At 37.5% G+C, this 18,070-nt stretch overlaps 1 protein-coding gene across 1 annotated transcript in view; it reads right to left on the reverse strand.

Annotated features, from left to right (window-relative positions):
- The window catches only part of MAP3K19 (mitogen-activated protein kinase kinase kinase 19), a 41,748-nt gene extending 25,759 nt beyond the window's left edge, over positions 1-15,989 (reverse strand). The window contains exons 1-5 of the mRNA XM_057746750.1: positions 15,816-15,989; positions 12,554-12,742; positions 10,396-10,550; positions 8,414-8,529; positions 6,056-6,171 (exon numbers count right to left, since the gene is read on the reverse strand). Of these exons, the coding sequence (XP_057602733.1) occupies positions 6,056-6,171; positions 8,414-8,529; positions 10,396-10,550; positions 12,554-12,742; positions 15,816-15,989 (750 nt within the window). The remainder of the gene's footprint in view (positions 1-6,055; positions 6,172-8,413; positions 8,530-10,395; positions 10,551-12,553; positions 12,743-15,815) is intronic.
- Positions 15,990-18,070: the final 2,081 nt, after the last annotated feature.

Here is an 18,070-nt window from a genome sequence, read left to right on the forward strand (position 1 = left end):
AGATATGGGATTATTGATCTGAAGATTATAAGAATTTTTTTTACACACATTGCTTTACTTATTTATGTATTTATTTTGCCAAGCCGAGCAGCATGTGGGATCTTAGTTTCCTGACCAGGGATCCAACCTGCGCCTCCCCTGCCGTGGAAGCACAGAATCTTAACCACTGGATATCCAGGGAATTCCCTACACACATTGCTTTCGATGTAAAGTTACACTTACTATTTACTCTCCAGCAGCAATGCATAAGTGTTTCACTATACCTCTCCCTTAGCAATTATCATCACTTACCATTTTTAGTAATGTGATGTATGGTCATCTTGTTTGATGTGCATGCTTTGATTAACAGAAAAGTTGGAGATAGTTTCAAGATGTTTAGCGACCATTTAATTTTTCTTCTTAGTGTGTATAGTCTTGGTTCAGATCCTGTCTAGAACACTTAAAATATATTTCTACCAATTTGTATAATTACAGTGTTTCAAGGAAATTTTTATGCTAAACTTTAGAAAATAGCAGCCCTGGTTCAATAGTTCAAGTGTTAACTATACAACTGTTTCTCATTTTGGGTTTCTATGTTGATTAATGAGCTGTGATCGGTCTCAACTGCTCAGTCCATTCATTAGTTGGTCCTTTAGGAAAAGTTGGAAGACACAGAGTGCGGGCACACTTACCTACAAAACCCATAATGATGACTAGCATTTACATATACAATGTCAGACACTGTTGCACCTTACACATATTAACTAATTTAATTCTCACAACAACTCTAAAGGTAGGAACTATTATTCTGTTGTATACATGAGGTCCAGAGAAGTTAAGTAACTCACCCAAGCTCACATAGCTAGCCTATGGTAGAGCCAGGATTCACATCCAGACTCTGAAGTCTGGTCACAGAGCTCTTAACCACGCTGCTTTCTTGTTACCATGAAAAATTTGAAACAGAGACTCTCAACAAGAGCCAGAAAGAAAAGAACTAATAGCAGTGAGTACAATTAAGAGAAAGAACACTCAAATCTAACTCATAGTTTTTGCACAGGAAAACATAAAAGACGTGTGATGCCTACAATCTCCAGACAAAAATTTCTTCCATAGAATAAACTGAAAAACCATAAGCATCACAAACAAAAAGGATGTAGGGAATAATATCTACTTTGAAGATTATCATGGAAATGAAGACAAAAACAGAAACAGCTCAGAATTATCTAATTTCTTTTGGAATTCTAAATATGAATGACTTTAAGGAGTGCTTGGGTGCCACAAGGAGGAAAATTGAAGTAATGACACTCAGTTGTGAGTGAAGAAGAGAAAATGTTAGAATAGCACATCCCAAACATAAATGGAGTTCATAAACCACTGACAGTGATGCAGGAGGTGACAACAGACTAGATAGAGGGCATAGCATTCTAATCCGCAAACGACAGAAAGCCAACCACACAGAAAAGAGGCATAGAAATCATATGTAATTAAAGTTGGAAAGACTGTATTCGTTAGATGAAAAAAGATTGGGAGAGACTATAAAGAGCCTCTCGGGAGCAATTCTACAAGTAAGGCGGCTGCTTATATTTGTAAACTATAAAAACCTATGGCAGACAACACAAAAGAAAAGCAAGCTTTCATTCAAAGAAAAGAAGTGAAGAATGACCTTGGGTTTTGCAATTTAAACACTAGAGAAAGCACTAAGAAGAAGAGGCAAATTCAATAGTGAGAGTCTATTTCTCCGTCAGAAATGAGTTCAAAGTTATTTCAACCAAAATAAGAAAAATATAGAATGAAAGTTCCAAAACATGTTTTAAAGTTGCATGAAAAAATGTATTAATACGAAGGGATTTTTAGTCTCCTTAAAAAAGTTCCTAACTATACCACACACACAAAAAGTAAATGTGTTTTTGCTTATCAATTTCTGATGCATGACACTCATTTTAAAGTTTGGTCTCTAGGTATTTTATTCCAATTACTATGTATTATTAGTAATAAAAGACAATACAACCTTCAATGTTGTGACAAAACCTACTACACAGCAAGGTTTCCCAGCCTCCCCACTGCTGACATTTGGGGCTGGATAATCCTTCGCTGTGGAAGGGCTGTCTTAGGCACTGTAGGATGTTTAGCAGCATCCTTGGCCTCTACCCACTGGATGCCAGTAGCACTTCTGCCCCAGTTGTGACACCAAAAATGTGTCTAAGTATTGCCAAATGCCTTCTGAGGGGCGAAATCACCGCCTATTGACAACCACTGTACCAAAACAACTTTGGTAAGAAGCAGACTAACCTCTTTAGCAAAGTTATAAATGCATAAAGGTAAAATATTCAAATAGTATTAAAAATAAACGTTTTTTAACCATTCTACCTCATCCCATCCCATGCCCCAGAAGAGTCCTGATTTAACCATTTCTGTATTTTAATTTTTAATTAATTTTCATTTTTATCTAAATTGTACATTTTTTAAAAGTCAAATAATGGTTAAAAAAAAATAAAACAAAAAGGTCATCAGTTTCCTTCCCCACATTTTCCCCCAGAGGTAGCCAGTTCCAGCCTTTTAACTGTTTCTTCTGGTATTTTCTCCCATATCTCTAGATAATGCACTTATCCTGCTCTCTCTTGAGTCACTAAAGTGATACATTACCTACTGGCTTCTTATTACTGCAGTTGACAATTTAATATTCTTATACCCTGCCCCCATCCTCCCAGTAAATTCACCCTCTTTTTCTTGTTAAATAAATAGCCAAAATTCAAATTATGATTATTTGAGTATTGTACTGTACTGTATATATTGCACTGTAGTAGTGTGATAGTAGCATAGTATGTTTATACTTTCTTTCCTGCATAACTTTTTTTACTGTACAAAACCCAGCCCCTATTTTTTTATTTCATTCACAATTTTATTTCATATTTAATTCCTTTTCTTATATTTTTTAAAATCTTAAAACTTCCCAAAATCCAGTGATCTCTCCACTTGGTTAAATATATCAGATAATATATCAGTTCCATCTTCTTCCTGGAAATCTCTGTTATCTTATTCTCCCTCATTTCTCCCATCCTCCAATGATCAGACCTCTTTTTTCTCTAGACTTCATACCTGGCTGAAGCCCTGGGACTTGCTTTCTGCTTTATTCCAAGGATAACTTCCTCTCCTGTGTTGGGTTTGAGATCCCCTGAATCATGGATCCAATTTTCCCCTCTATTTTCATCTTATTCCCTTAATTTAATAGAGCACATAGGAGCTTCCTTAAAAGGTGTATGAAATGTAAAATGTTTGCCCATTTGCATGTCTGAAAAATGTCTCTATTCAACTCTAATACTTGATTTATAGTTTGTCTGGATATAAAGTCCTAGGTTGTAAGTCATATTTCTTTCTCAGATATTTGAAGGCATACCCCTTCCCTTCAATTTACTTTTAAGCATAGTATATATTCAGAAAAGTGCACATATAAAAGTATACAGATTCATGAATTTTTATAAACTGAACATGCTCATGTAACCAGGACCCAGATCAAGTAAAAGACTTCTTAGACATAAAAATTAAGACCTATAAAGGAAAAAGTGCGTACACTGGTTTTCATCAAAATTAAAAACTTCTGTTTGATAAAAGAATTGTCAAAAAGGTGAAAAAAAACCCAAGTTTTTCTCATTGGCTAGCAGAAAATATCTATGAGTCACACATTCAGAATATATAAAAAATTCTTTAAACCCAACAATAAGAAAACAAACAATTCAATCAGAAAATGGGCAAAATATTTGAACAATTTATGCTGACGGCAAATAAATTTTTTTAAATGTTCAACTTTGGTCATTAGGGAAATGCAAATTAAAACCACAATGAGATACCACCATATACCTATTTTGGTTAAAATTTTTTTAAATGGTTAAAATAAAAAATACCGATAGTACGAAATGCTGGCAAGGGTGTAGAGAAACTGGATCTCTCATTTATTGCTGGTGGGGATATAAAATGGTAGACCCTCTCTGGAAAGTTATTTGGCAGTTTTTAAAAAAACTAAACATACATTTACCAAATGACCCACTAACTGGACTCCTGGGCATGTATCCTAGAGAAATGAAAACATAAGTGCACACAAAAATTTATACACAGATGTTCATAATAGCTTTATTTGTAATAGCCTCAGACTGGAAACAACTTAATGTCTTTCAACAAGTGAATGGCTAAATAAACTGTGGAACAAAATATAATTGTAATAGAATACTATTTAGCAATAGAAAGAAACCATTGGTACACACAGCAACTTGGATCTATCTCAAGAGTATTGTGCTGAGTAGAAAAAGCCAATCTCCAAAGTTCACATGTATGATAATTTCCTTTATACGACATTCTTGAAATGACAAAATTATAAAGATGGAGAACAGATCAGTGGTTGCCAGGAGTTAGCAGGAAGGATGTGGCAATAAAGAGAGTAGTAAGAGGGACTTCCCTGGTGGCATAGTGGTTAAGAATCTGCCTGCCAGTGCAGGGAACACAGGTTTGATCCCTGGTCCAGGAAGATCCTATATGCCGCAGAGCAACTGAGCCCACGCACCACAACTACTGAAGCCCGATCCCCTAGAGCCTGTGCTCTGCAACAAGAGAAGCCACTGCAATGAGAAGCCTGCTCTCCGCAACCACAGAAAGCCTGCGCACAGCAACGAAGACCCAACACAGCAAAAAAATAAATTAAAAAAAAAAGAGGGTAGTAAGAGTTCCTTTGTGGTGACAGAACAGTTGATAATTCAGGGGATAAAATGTCATGGAACTGTACACATAGACACGCACAAACAGAAGAAGAGAAAGGAATGCATGCAAAAACTAGTGAAATCCAAGTAAGATTTGTAATCTAGTTCATTGTATTGTGTCAAGGTAAGATTCCTAGTTTTGACAATCAGCTATAGTTATGACAGTAATTCCAATGGAGGGAAGCTGATGAAGGTTATATGGGACCTCTCTGTACTATTTTTACAAGTTCTTGTGAATCTATACTTATTTCAAACTAATTTTTTACTTAAATTTTTGTCTTTTGTTTTCTTGTTATTTTGAGATCATTTTTTGGAAGGAGAAAGGGACTGAAAAGCCTTACTCCACTGTCTCCAAAACTCTTCATATTCTTTATACGTGTTATAGTCCATACCTCATTAACTTTTAGAAATAAACAGTTTTGTGGTCATATTCTTTCTTACCGATAAAATATAGAGCAGTAATTTTTTAAAATTTGGCCACACTGTGCAGCATAAGGGATCTTAGTTCCCCAACCAGGGATCAAATCTGGGCCCACACAGTGAAAGCACTGAGTTCTAACCACTGGACTGCCAGGGAATTCCCATAGAGTAGTAATATTTTTAACAGTTTGGGCTATGTTATTTTTTATAAAAATTCAAAAAGTACAAATGAGTGTACAGTACAAAGTTCTTCTCCAATTCTGTCCCTTTAGGCAATCACTGTTACCAGTTTATTGTACAGCTTGAAAATCACTCCGCAGTTTTCTATGAGTCACAATATTTGTTACTAGTATTGTTACTATACTTTGTGGAATCATTCATCATGGGCAGGAGGTGATGACCAAGGCCAAGAGGAGGCACCTACTTTGCGGTACCCTCTGATGGATTTGACCTGATCAGAATAATGATCCTCTCCTTTTCCACATTAACATATATAAAGACAAGCTACATTTTATTATTTAGTATGGATTCAACTGCAACAGTATTCTGTGGTATTATACACATACACACACACACACACAAAAACAATGCATGAGACTCAGAATTGACTAGCTAATTACTGCCCTGAGATTAAACTCAGGAGCCACTGTCATTAATTGTGCTTTAAGTTTTTTCATAATCACATTTAAATCTATATTGTACGAGGGTGAGTCAAAAATTATCCACACTCGAGTTATACTAAACTTCTATAAATTCTACAGCCAAGGTGTGGATAATTTTTGACTCACCCTTGTAATATATGATTGTTATAAATATTCAAGCAACACAAATGAAATAGATGTAAATGAAGTAAATGCAGATGGAGTAGGTTATCCATTTTTCTGTTTGTGTTTTTTAAGAGAGCATCTTACCTCACTGCTGCTGATGCTTTGCAAGATTATGTTTTGGTTTTTAGCAACTGTCATCATATCAGTTGGAGAAGAGTTTGTATCATGACAAATGTCAAGCAATGATTCAGCATGTCTTTCTGCCAAAAGAAACATTATAATGTGTTTTGATGAGATATATCTCCAGCAATTTCACAGCAAGATCTAGCTCTAGGTTCTAAAATCAGTGCCATTTTGCCTAAGATTTTCTTGAAATAGTGGTCTGGGATCCTGATGAAGCTTCTGGCCATAATTTTCATGGGAAAAGAGGCGAGGACAACAAGAATCCACAGAATGAATGGGGTTTTGTTTGTTTGTTTTTTAAAAAAGGGACAAAGTTGCTAAGCGTAACCCCTAATTAACAATAGGTTGGAAATTACATTTGCTCCATAGTTGGCCAAAGACAAAAGCTCTCAGCTGCTCCAAGTGCACCTCCTGTCCAGCACTTAAAGCCACATTAAATTGACAGAGTTCTGAACACCAAACAGTGAATTCCCAGTTAGTTCTTGGGGAATATTGCTCTCATGTGCATCCCTCTCCTGCTATCCTGACTTCTTCAGATAAGCATGGGCGCTTCCGTGAAAGCCTCTTCTTGTAATGGTTCTTCTATTTATCTTATAACTGAAACAAATTTGAGCAAGTGAACCACCCTCCATTTCTTCACCATATCTTCTTTCTTTACTCTCCGCAATCTATCTTCTGCCTCTACCCTGCCACTGAAACTCTCACTTCCTTATCACATCTGCTTTATAATTTCCAATTTGACATTGTTTCCCACTCCTTCCTTCTTGCAATTCTTTTCCAGTTCTCCTCTCTTTTTCATTCCCTGAGTTCCTGTGTGCACAGCACTTTCTAACTCTGGGCACAGCTCCTCTGCCCAACCCCTGCAGTTTTCTCACCATCATCAATTATCACCATCATCCTTTATTGATCTTACCTACTCTCAGGTCCTCACAGTCTTGTAGAGAACTCCCAAAGAAATATATCAACCCTTCCTTTCCCACAAGCCCTGTCTTACAGCAAATCGCTACTTGGAAAGTCCCAAGGTTCCATGAAATGCAGTGTTTCAGAGCCTATTGCCTTCAACATCCTCACCAAACCATAGTGTTCTCCTCTTTCGCTGTTTGTATTTCCATCTCCCCACTTCCTAGGGCTGAAACTTTGGAATCATGGTTAACTCACCTCCCTCAACCCTCGTCTCTGTGTCTCCTCTATCAACTTTACATCAGTAAATTCTGTGAATTCTTTCACAATCCCTTAGACTCACCATACCCAGCACCTCTCAGGCCCACTACACACCATCCCCAAAGATTCTTTTCCTTGTCCTTATAACCATACGTGGGTACTTCTAAGTTTCTTAATAGAGCTTCCCTGGCATGAGTCTCTTCCTTCGAATTCATCCAACACAATGACAGGTTAATTTTCCTAAAGCATGGCTTTCATTATTCCCTGGCCTAAAACTCTTTACTGACTCTATTCTATTGGAAAAAATTTATGTCCTTCAGCCTGACATTTAATGAATCCTCAATGGGCCCAGTTTCTTTATGTATGTAATCTTCTGTATCCCTTTTCCCTGGTATGACCATTGGTTCTAGTCTCTCATTGGCTCCTGGGATAAGCTGCACTCACTTTTAGCACGATACCTCTGCCCCACAAAATCAAATCTCATCATTTTTTAAGGACAAGATTGAGTCTCACCTCTTCCATGAAACCTTCCTGGGGATAGCCTTTTCCCTGGCTGGAGGCTTCCAACAAAAAGCTAATCAAACAATAAAGTCAAGCAGCTTTCACAAAGTCACACGTGGCCCAGTGGCATTTTTTCCATTATACTTTTCTCTGTGGCTGTTTTCTATTTTTACTTTTTTGTCTTGCTCAGACTCTTTCTCCCTGCCTACATCAAACTTTCTCTCTTTTTCTCTCCCTTCCTATCTTATCTAGCATTCAAGATCCACTGTAAGTCCTTCTTCCCCTTTCAAGTTTACAGCAACCTCTTTCTCTGACTTGTGTGATGTATCCCTGACTGTACTGAATACTTTCAAAAGTTTGGACCATGTCTTAGATTTCTTTGCCTGCCTCAGAGTACCTAGTTTTGGGTCTTATACAAAGTTCCTGCTCAATAAATAGTCATTCCCTTGATTTCTTTTTTTCAAATTTATTTTACTGAAGTATCATTGATTTACAATGTGTTAATTTCCACTACACAGCAAAGCGATTCAGTTATACATGTATACATATTTAGCTTGATTTTTTGAAATGGATGCATCAAATCCATGTAGAAGAGGAAAGATTTCTAATAGGGCTTTTGTAGTTAGAGGATTTTGAAAGTGGAATAGAAATATTTACCTGGTTTTGGCATAGAATTCGTTAGAATGTCCAACAACTGCTGTTTCCTGAAACTTTCTATTTGTGACACATAATGTAGTGCTGATTTTCCACTAAAATCACAGAGTTTAGGATCTCTAGGAAGAATAGAATCAACATCAAAGATTATTTAGTTAAATCTATTGAAAAAGAAAACCATTGACATCAGATAAATAAAAGTAATTTTATATAGTTTGGGGACAATGGTAATGACTTCAAGTTGTATGAGAGACAAGTTTTGGAGATCTTTAACTGAGAGGAATACGCTATCTTATGCCACTCCAATTCTAAAAACACTCCAAGGCAGAAAATTTCCAACCTTGGACAGGAAGTTTCATAATTCTTTAATAATGCATAAATCAAGTAAAGATAAAAACATTTTGATAAACTGTTGCCTTATCACCCCACGTAGCTGACTTGTTTGGCTTTTTTCTTTCCAGTGGTTTAGCTAACTGCTTATTCTCAAGATTTCTTTTTCCTAATGCTAACAGCTAGCTCTTTTATCATTCAGAGTAGTATAAAGGCCTAGCATCTCACTTTGAAATTAAACTCATATGCTTATTTCACAGGCTCTTGGTTGAGTGGCGTGATCATATCATAAAATCTCTCTCTGCGTGATTTTTTCATTCCTCTTTGCCTTGCCCTATGCTTATTAAGCCCAACTGGCTGATCTTAGAGCTCCTTGCATGGGCACAAATCTCCTCTCTAGGCTGTACTGGGTCTTAGAATCAGACATCAACTCAGAGAGGTCCAGAGGGTAAATGATGAGAACTCTACTGACAGGTTATGGCAAGGAGAACATTGACCAAACTTGCTTCACTAGTCACATTCTGGGTCCAGCAGTGAATTGACCATGGTCTCCAACCTAACACCTTTGAAGCTGAATGTCTTTATTGCTATGGGACAGGGTAATGTTTTAGGATCTGCAACAATATTCCTATGCCCTTTTCCCATCAAAAGTCATGATTCAAAAAAATTAGCCAAAAATCGATGGACGGCCACTACCTTGATATGTGGCCTTGAACAAGTCACTTATCTTGTTAGGACCTTGTTTGCTCATCTGCCTTGATTAGTGTTTCTTCATGTGGTATCCTTTGATCTTCTGTATTCTGGGCTCTACTTCAGGCCTATTAAACACCATCTCTAGGGTGACATCCGGTAATCTCCATTTTTAACAATCTCCTCCGCTATTGCTAAACACTAAAGTTTGAGGTAGCTTCAGACTCCCACCTTCATCCTGTTATACTAATTGATCCTTGAAGAATAGATCATGTTCTCGACTATACATTTGTTCTGGAAGTTTCCTCTTCCTTTTTTATTTCCCAAACAAAATTCCTGTGAAATACTGAGAAAGAGCTTTGGCCATCTTTTCTCATTTGATGACAAGATAAATAGGTAACAAACAGCATTAGGAAACTGCAATTCTGACCTGAAAGACTGTTTATTAACCCTCTAATTAAAAAAAAATTGTTTATTTCCCCTCTCCTAAAAGAGCATGCTGACATAATTTTTAGATAACCGGAAATCATTACTATGAATTGTTTTTGATAATTGACAATGCTTTCTGGAATAATTAGTAACATTTTGGGGGTAGGGAGCTGCATGCTCAAGAATTATTTGACATTCCCTGGAACTACCAAAAGAGTAAGTATTTAAACAATAAAACAAAGGGCCAATATCATAAGAATAATGGATAGCAACTGCTAACATCTCTACATCACTTTGCAACTTCGAAGTCCCTTTTATGACCATGCATGTACATTTCACATATATATATATACACACATTATATACATGTGATATATATAAAGCATTTAATATATATTCACTATACATTTATATATATAAAGAATTATACATATATGTATATAAAACAATCTATATGTCTAGGTTTGCAAATGACTTTGTAAGTAACAATGGCAGAGACACCCTTCCTTGGGTGCTGACTGACCACCCATACTCACGCGTGGTGCCTGAGGAGCTCAGACAGAACCTCCGCAGGTCTATAGAGGGTTAACATATCAAGACTCTCAAACAGGTCCACATCTCTCACAGCCAGCATCAGAGGGGTCAAGCCATGTTGGTTTGGGAAATTTATATCCAGGAACTCTTCAGATGCCTTTAAAAACATGAGACTTTATTTCTGTTATGTCTTTACTGCATGTCTCAATACTAATCTTCACATTTTCATTGCTTGGCCAAATTCTCAATTTCAAGACCTTCTTCCTCAGTATCTTGAAAGGGAGCTAATTAACCGAAGGAATACAGGCCTGAGAGACAGACTGATCTGTGTTTGAATCTGAACTCCTTAAATTGGTTATTTAACCTCCCTGACAGGGTTATATCAAGGACATTCCGTTAAAGGGTAATAAAATCACCCTGATGGAGTAAGGGACACCTAGTTAAATAATGAATAATTTTCATTTGGGACATAATCACATTAAAAAATTATTTGCTATTTATCTGAAATTCAAATTTAAATGCCCCCCCCCCTTTTTTTTTTTGAGTGTCCTGTATTTTTATTTTTATTTGTAAAATCTGGCAACCCTATACACTGAACTTTAGGGTCTTCAGTTGCAAAGTGGGAATAATGGTGTTTTCTTTGCAGGGTTGTTTTGATGATTGAGGATAGAATATGAAAAGCACTGAGCTGAGCGTTTCACACATGCTCAGTAAACATTTATAGAATGAGTGAATGATTTACAATTATAAGGTAGCTTATTTAACCATATTTATATAGTCAAATGGAGGTGGACATGTAGATGTTATATGCTGTCTTAATGAAAGTAAAATTTAGTTTGGATAATTCAGAACTGAGAAGCTGCTAGAAGGCCAAATTATCCAAACTGTTTATTTTCTAGACCAAAGTAACTCATGAATTTCCATCTCTATTTCATTTTATGCCATGTTACTATAGTCGGTGTCCCTACCTCAGTTTCTCCAGGGACAGACTAGAGATAATGCTACTACCTCAGAGGGGTGCTATGGGAATTAATTAGTTAGTATTTTTCTTTTAGTCTCTGAAAAGAAACCACCTCTTATATCAATGTTTATTATTAGTTAGAACCAACATGACAGTTTTGAGTTGAGAACAGTTTTGCAATAGCACATTAATAGAACATCTGTTGATTAAGCTCTGGATCCAGTTACAGGTACCAGTTTCTTAAAACTTGGAGGCTTATCTTGAGGAGTGAAAAATGTGGTTATGAAAACAGACATTGAATTAAAACAACTGTTGAAAATACCACTACAATGAAATTTAGTGTCTTCCAAAAACATTTCTAAACCTCAGTTTATGATATATGGCAATTTTAGACTATTGTTTAGTACAATAAAAGAATTTAGAATCCTTTGAATTTTGTTGTCTATTTCCTTGAACTCTAGGTGACCAGAGTTTTTCTTTATCTGTTTGTGTCTCTACTGTAAGGGAATAGAAGAAACTATTTCCTAGTAGCAATTGATTTTCTTTCAGTTGGAAGGTCATGTGATCCAACAGCAACTCTGAAGGTAAATGCCAAGAGTAAGAAGCTGCCATTCACCAATAATTTATGTCCTTGATTATGCGTAAGGTTTTGCAAGCAACTTTGGGAAAGAGTCTCTATGGGCAGAAAATCTAAATTAGAAGATCAATATCCTAAAAAGACAGCATTTAAAACTGTATTCTCTTAACTTTACTCACAACTAAATATTAAGCAAAGCACAGGCTCTTTGATTCCCTTTTCAGGATAAAGATAATAACTGCAAATGGTCCAAAGGGATCTAAACAGCAATTGTACAAATGGCAATGATGTCAAGGGAACGCCTCTGAGCAAGTTGACAGTGGTTCTCTAGGGGCATCCTGGGGAGCACATCATTTCCCAGGGGTGCTATGTGACTTCTTCTCGCATCCAGCTGGAAGAAGGTGTAAATAGGCTGTTGCTGTGTTCTTTTATTATCTTGCTTTCCACCCCAAGTGTCCCATTTAAGCCTGTTTCTTTCTCATATTTCCTGCCTGAAACTTTCTGGGATTGCATTTGAAGAGAACTTATTTTTCTTTAAAAGGAGTCCTATGTAGTCTGTTCCCTTCTCACCCCTCACCCACGCACCTACCCAAAGACACAAGCAAACATCAGATTAACTGACCAGCAAATGCTGAAGTTGTTCAAGATCACCTTGCCATGAACTTTGTAGAAGTTGCATTTCAGGAGCCTGGATACCATTGATTGCCAAGAGCTGTCTCTGGACATTACAATTAGCCACATGGACTGCTGTTTGATTGCTGTAATTGCAAAGGGTGATATCTGCTCCCTTTTCCAGAAGAAATCCAACAACCTGCAACACCACAGCATTCTTATTTAGCTTTTTTGAGTACCAATAGTGTCTTCTGGGTTGGGTAGAAAACTTCTTTAGTTGGACACAGCTCTGATTCATGATACAAGAAAGGAGAATAAGAGAGGCATAAAAATGAAGGATTGATTCGGATGACGGTGACTGCTATTGGCCTTTTTTAATTCAGGAAATAAAAGTCTCCATGATATGGGTAATTTAGGGATACTATATTTTTATTTATTTTTTATTTTTTTCTTTTTTGGTGGGATCTTCCTAGAGCAGGGATCGAACCCGTGTGCCCTGCGTTGGCAGGTGGTTTCTTAACCACTGCACCACCTAGGAAGCCCCAGGATACTATATTTTTAACTAGAAGTCTGTGAATATTTTATGTTAAACCCACATAAAACATTGAAGTTCTCCTATTAGTATTATCTATAATTTAGAATATAAAACTCCCAAATTCAGATTTATAGATTCTTGAATGTTGCAAGTATTTCCACAAATATTTTTAGGAAGAGAATAAACTCTATTCAAAATGGTAAAGGGATAATTTATTCAACAAATACGAATTGAGTGACTAGTGTGTGTCAAGAACTGACCTTGGTGCTGAGACTCCAACAATGAACAAGACAGGTAATCAGTCTTTAGAATTTTTTTCAGTGGGTTTTAGCTACTAAAAAAGAACTCTGGCCCTTTTAGGGGAATTTGAAACAGACAAATTCTCATGGTAAACCACAAATGAGGCACTAACTAGTGTTCAGGTTCTTCCTGGCCTGAATTGGGTTACAATGCTGATGACAGTCACCCTTTAAGAAAGAGAAACAAACAAAAAGAAATCTAGACAAATTCTTGTAATTAGCCCCACTGCCCCAGAAAACTCCCTTGGCCTTTTTATGTTAAAAACAGGTGAAAATTTACAAAATCTTGTCATGACAACAGCTCAACAAATTATTCAGGTTAAGCGGAATCCTTAAAAAAAAAAAAAGTCCTGCTGTGAAAGTTAAGCCTGAGTCAACCAAAGACTACAAACCCCAGCTTCAGTCAGAAAGCAATATGACTGTAGTCATTGAGGGATCCTAAAGCTGTAATAGATGGATGGTGTCAGTAACAATGACCTTGCCACCTGATCTAGGGCTTTGCATGAACCAAAAACACTGGGAGTTCATTTAGTTGAGCAACATGCTTTTGGAAACCAAAAGTATATGCATCTTGGACTTCCTAGGTGGTGCAGTGGGTAAGAATCCACCTGCCAATGCAGGGGACACGGGTTCGATCTCTGCCGCAGGAAGATACCACATGCCGTGGAGCAACTAAGCCTGTGTGCCACAACTATTGAGCCCATGTGCCGCAGCTACTGAAGCCCACGCACCTAGAGCCCGTGCTCTGCAACAAGAGAGGCCACCACAATGAGAAGCCTGCACACCACAATGAAGAGTAGCCCCCACTCGCCACAACTAGAGAAAGCCCGTGAGCAGAAACGGAGACCCAACACAGCCAATAAAATAAATAAATAAATAAATAAATAAATAAATAAATAAATAAATTTATTTTAAAAAAAGTATGTGTATCTTTTTTACTGGCCTGGAGCTATTCTCTTTTACCATGTTCTTAACTCCTTTCTCCCCCTGTACCTCAACCTCAGCTGCCCTGTCTTCAAAGGGGATTGGGGTTTGTAGCAACCCACATGAGTATGTTGGTGAACTCTGGGGAGGGGGGAGACTCACACTTTCATGGTTCACTTGGATTCAGATCTCCAAGTCACCATTCTGCCCAGGCCCCTGGGGGAGGTGGGTCATCTGAATTCAGCTAATGGGGTTTGGGCAAGATTCACAGTATGGGAGGAAAGCTACCATAATTGGCCCTTGAGGCCATTCACTGTACTACGATTGCTGTGGCTTCTATCTCTAAGTGTATAATAGGAATTAATGTATTATCTGTGTATATCCGAAATTCAAGACAATGATTACGAAGGATGCGGGACACAGTTCAGGATGAGCGTTTGGAGGGCTTTTGAGGCACTGTAATGTCCTAAATTTTGGCTTGGATGGTAGATACAAGGGTGTTAGTGTCATTTTTTTTCTTCAAGTTGTACATACATGATCCTTTTTCAAAAACATTTATGCTCTACTTTATAATTTGTTTAAAAGGTGTTAATAGAAAGGAGTCAAAATAGAAACACAGCTAAGAATATAGTCGAGAGACAGGGTAATTGAGGAAGCAAAGGTGACCCAACAGGGTTGAGGGGCCACTTGCATTTAGCCTCCCAAGAATTTGTAGAGGCACTAAGGTATCCAGTTGGGTGAAATTTGTCTTTTTCACCCAGTTTCCCCATTCTAAGCCCTTTTCTACCTTGAAGCCTCCTCCTTGCTGGTTCTCCCCAACTCCAACTGCTCATATTGCTACCACTTTTACCTGCAGTCTTTTTTTTTTCACCTGCATACTTTAAAAGGATCTTTTAAGTTCCCACACTCAATGGTATAAATGATCAGTAAGACTCCAATGGATTGTTTATTTATTAGTTTATCCACTTAATAAATATTTATTAAGCACTTAGATGTATCAGGCCCTGTAGCTGGATAGAAAACGAACAAAGAGGACAATTTTCTGCCCTTTCAGCTCTTATTATTATTTATTTACTCCTCTTGTCCGACTTTCAGGATTTTGTGCATATGTTAGACCATGGAGCAAATTTCCAGATACTGATGGGGCTGGAAGTGGGGAGTGGGAAAGGAGGAAAAAACTCAGCCTTCATTATGTGGTCCCACTAAACCATAAGCTCCTCAAGGGTAACATCTGTGTTTGATTCACCCACCCTTGTATCCATCATGAAGTCTAGTATATTGCCTCGGGTATATCAGGAAGATCTGTTGACTGAGCGAAGGAATGATGAAAGATGGTGATATCTAGATTATTCAGGGTCTCCTAGTCCTCCCTCCAGTTGCCACCCCACCACCCCTGCTTTGTGCCTTCAGAAATTCTTTCATGGAAGTAGGTGATTATGCTATTTCTAACCATCTCATTCATGGAATCCTTAGTTTATAAGAGTATCCATGGGCCCCAGGACACCACATGTTACCTCTGTTAGATTTTCTTCTGCTGCAGTAATGAGAGGTGTATTCCCAGTCTTTGGATGCTGAAAGTCAAGGTTCCCGAGGATGGAATGGACTTCAGTGATATGGTCACAGATGAGTTCCACATCACCTCTTGAAACTACTTCCAGGAAATCATGAATCAGTTTATTTTTATTCATCTTGCTAGTTTCATGTAATTGCCTGCAAGAGGAAAGAAACAATTTAATTAAATGAGACCCAAGAAAGTAGCGGGCAGTTGAAATGTAACATTCTATCTTTAGTGCCACCTGTTTCCTTCTTTGATGTGTAAAATATTATAACAGATTTAAAGACAATTTTGAAAAAGATGGAAACCTGATAATCTCATCAGTCTTGGTTCTTTGCATGCATGTTTTAAATTAGGAACAATAATAATTTTACCATCACTTTGCAGATCTGCTGTGGTACAGAAGAAGAAAGGATAGGTCAACACTGGAATGAAAAAGAGTACAGGCTTTGGAGCCTGATAGAACCTGGGTTCAAATCCACCCTCCACAAGTTACCAACTGTGTGACCTTGGGCATGTCACTCAACTTCTCTGAGCTTCATTTTCTTATCTCCAACCTGGAAATGATAATCCCTCTATAAATGATTGGTGAGGATTTGAAATACCATATACAAAGCATTGACACATTCTATTGGTGAAAATTATTGCAGGATTTTATTTTCTTTAGTGTTGTTTACCAAAATCCCTATAATTATATTTTCTTTCTAAACGCCCTATCTTCCCAATAATATGATAAACTCCTCGATAGCAGGGACATTTCATGCCTTATACTTTTATGACCTCTGTAATTCTAACATAGTGTGAGTCATCAAAGAACATGGTGGATACCATTCTAGATTTTCCAGGAAAGTCCTAATTTAAAAAAAATAGATCCCATCTTGGTTTTCCAAATCATTGAAATATCTCTTAAAGTGAAATTTTTGAAGTCATCAAACTACCTCCCTATAGAGCCACTTGCTGTTGAAAACAGCACAAAATCCTTTGTCAGACTCTATGTTCCAACTTCAGCTTCTGACACCACAGTCACTGTCTGTAGGCACATGCTATTTCATTGAAAGGGGAATTTATTTACAGTGAACTGGCATTTGGTTGAAAGCAAAAGGATAAACGGTCATTTCATGGTACAATTTTACAGAGAAAAGCTAAGGGAAATAAACAGGAAAATGTCTAGAACTGGTCTTCAATGTTCTAAATATCAACTGCCTTCATCATTCATGGACCAGACTACGCAAGCCTTCTTTCTCAAAGAGAAAGTGTACTGCACCCCAGAAATAGTACTATTTGATAAATTCATCCATTCATCTAAGAGGATACTACGAGGGTGAGTCAAAAATTATCCGCACTCTGGCTGTAGAATTTATGGAAGTTTTAATATAACTGGAGTGTGGATAATTTTTGACTCACCCTCATATATGTCCTTCAGGAACTTTCATTGACCTGCACAATAGAACATAGTATAAAATAGGATAAAATACAAAAATGTGTCAAACAACAAATAATGAATCTTACAGATATCAGAAAAATGGAACACGATGTGGAAAGAAAGGTATTAATAGTAGTTGGAGGGACTTCCCCGGTGGTCCAGTGGTAAAGAATCTGCCTTCCAATGCAGGGGACAGGGGTTCTATCCCTGGTCAGGGAACTAAGATCCCACATGCCTTGGGGCAACTAAGCCCTTGTGCCACAACTACTGAGCTTGTGTACCTTAACAAGAGAGCTCCCCTGCCACAAACTACAGAGCCCACGCACCCTGGAGGCCACATGCCACAACTAAAGAGAGAAAACCTGCACGCTGCAACTAGAGAGAAGCCTGCGCGCTATGACAAAGGAACCTCTCACCGCAACAAAAGATCCCTGATGCCTCAACGAAGATCCTGCATGCCGCAACAAAGACCTGACACAGCCAATAAACAAACAAACAAACAAACAAATAAAATAGTTGGAAAACCAGAGTGAAGCAGAAAGGATAGTTTTGACTGGGAGACAGGTATGAACAGAAGTCTATACCTAGGATCAATGAGGAGAGAGTGGTCCAAGTGAGAATTTTCTCTTTTACTTCTGAACAGGTTGGGAAGCCCATGGAGTGTTTTGGGTAGTGCCTTTTAGGAATATGGTAATTTAGTAAGATTCCTATGACAGAGACTAGAAAGGTAGAAACAAAATTCTGAAAGTAAAGCTTAACAGGACTTGTGACTTAACAGGTCATGGAAAATG

The sequence above is a fragment of the Hippopotamus amphibius genome, chromosome 8 (genome assembly GCF_030028045.1).
Source record: "Hippopotamus amphibius kiboko isolate mHipAmp2 chromosome 8, mHipAmp2.hap2, whole genome shotgun sequence".
Classification (NCBI taxonomy): Eukaryota; Metazoa; Chordata; class Mammalia; order Artiodactyla; family Hippopotamidae; genus Hippopotamus; species Hippopotamus amphibius.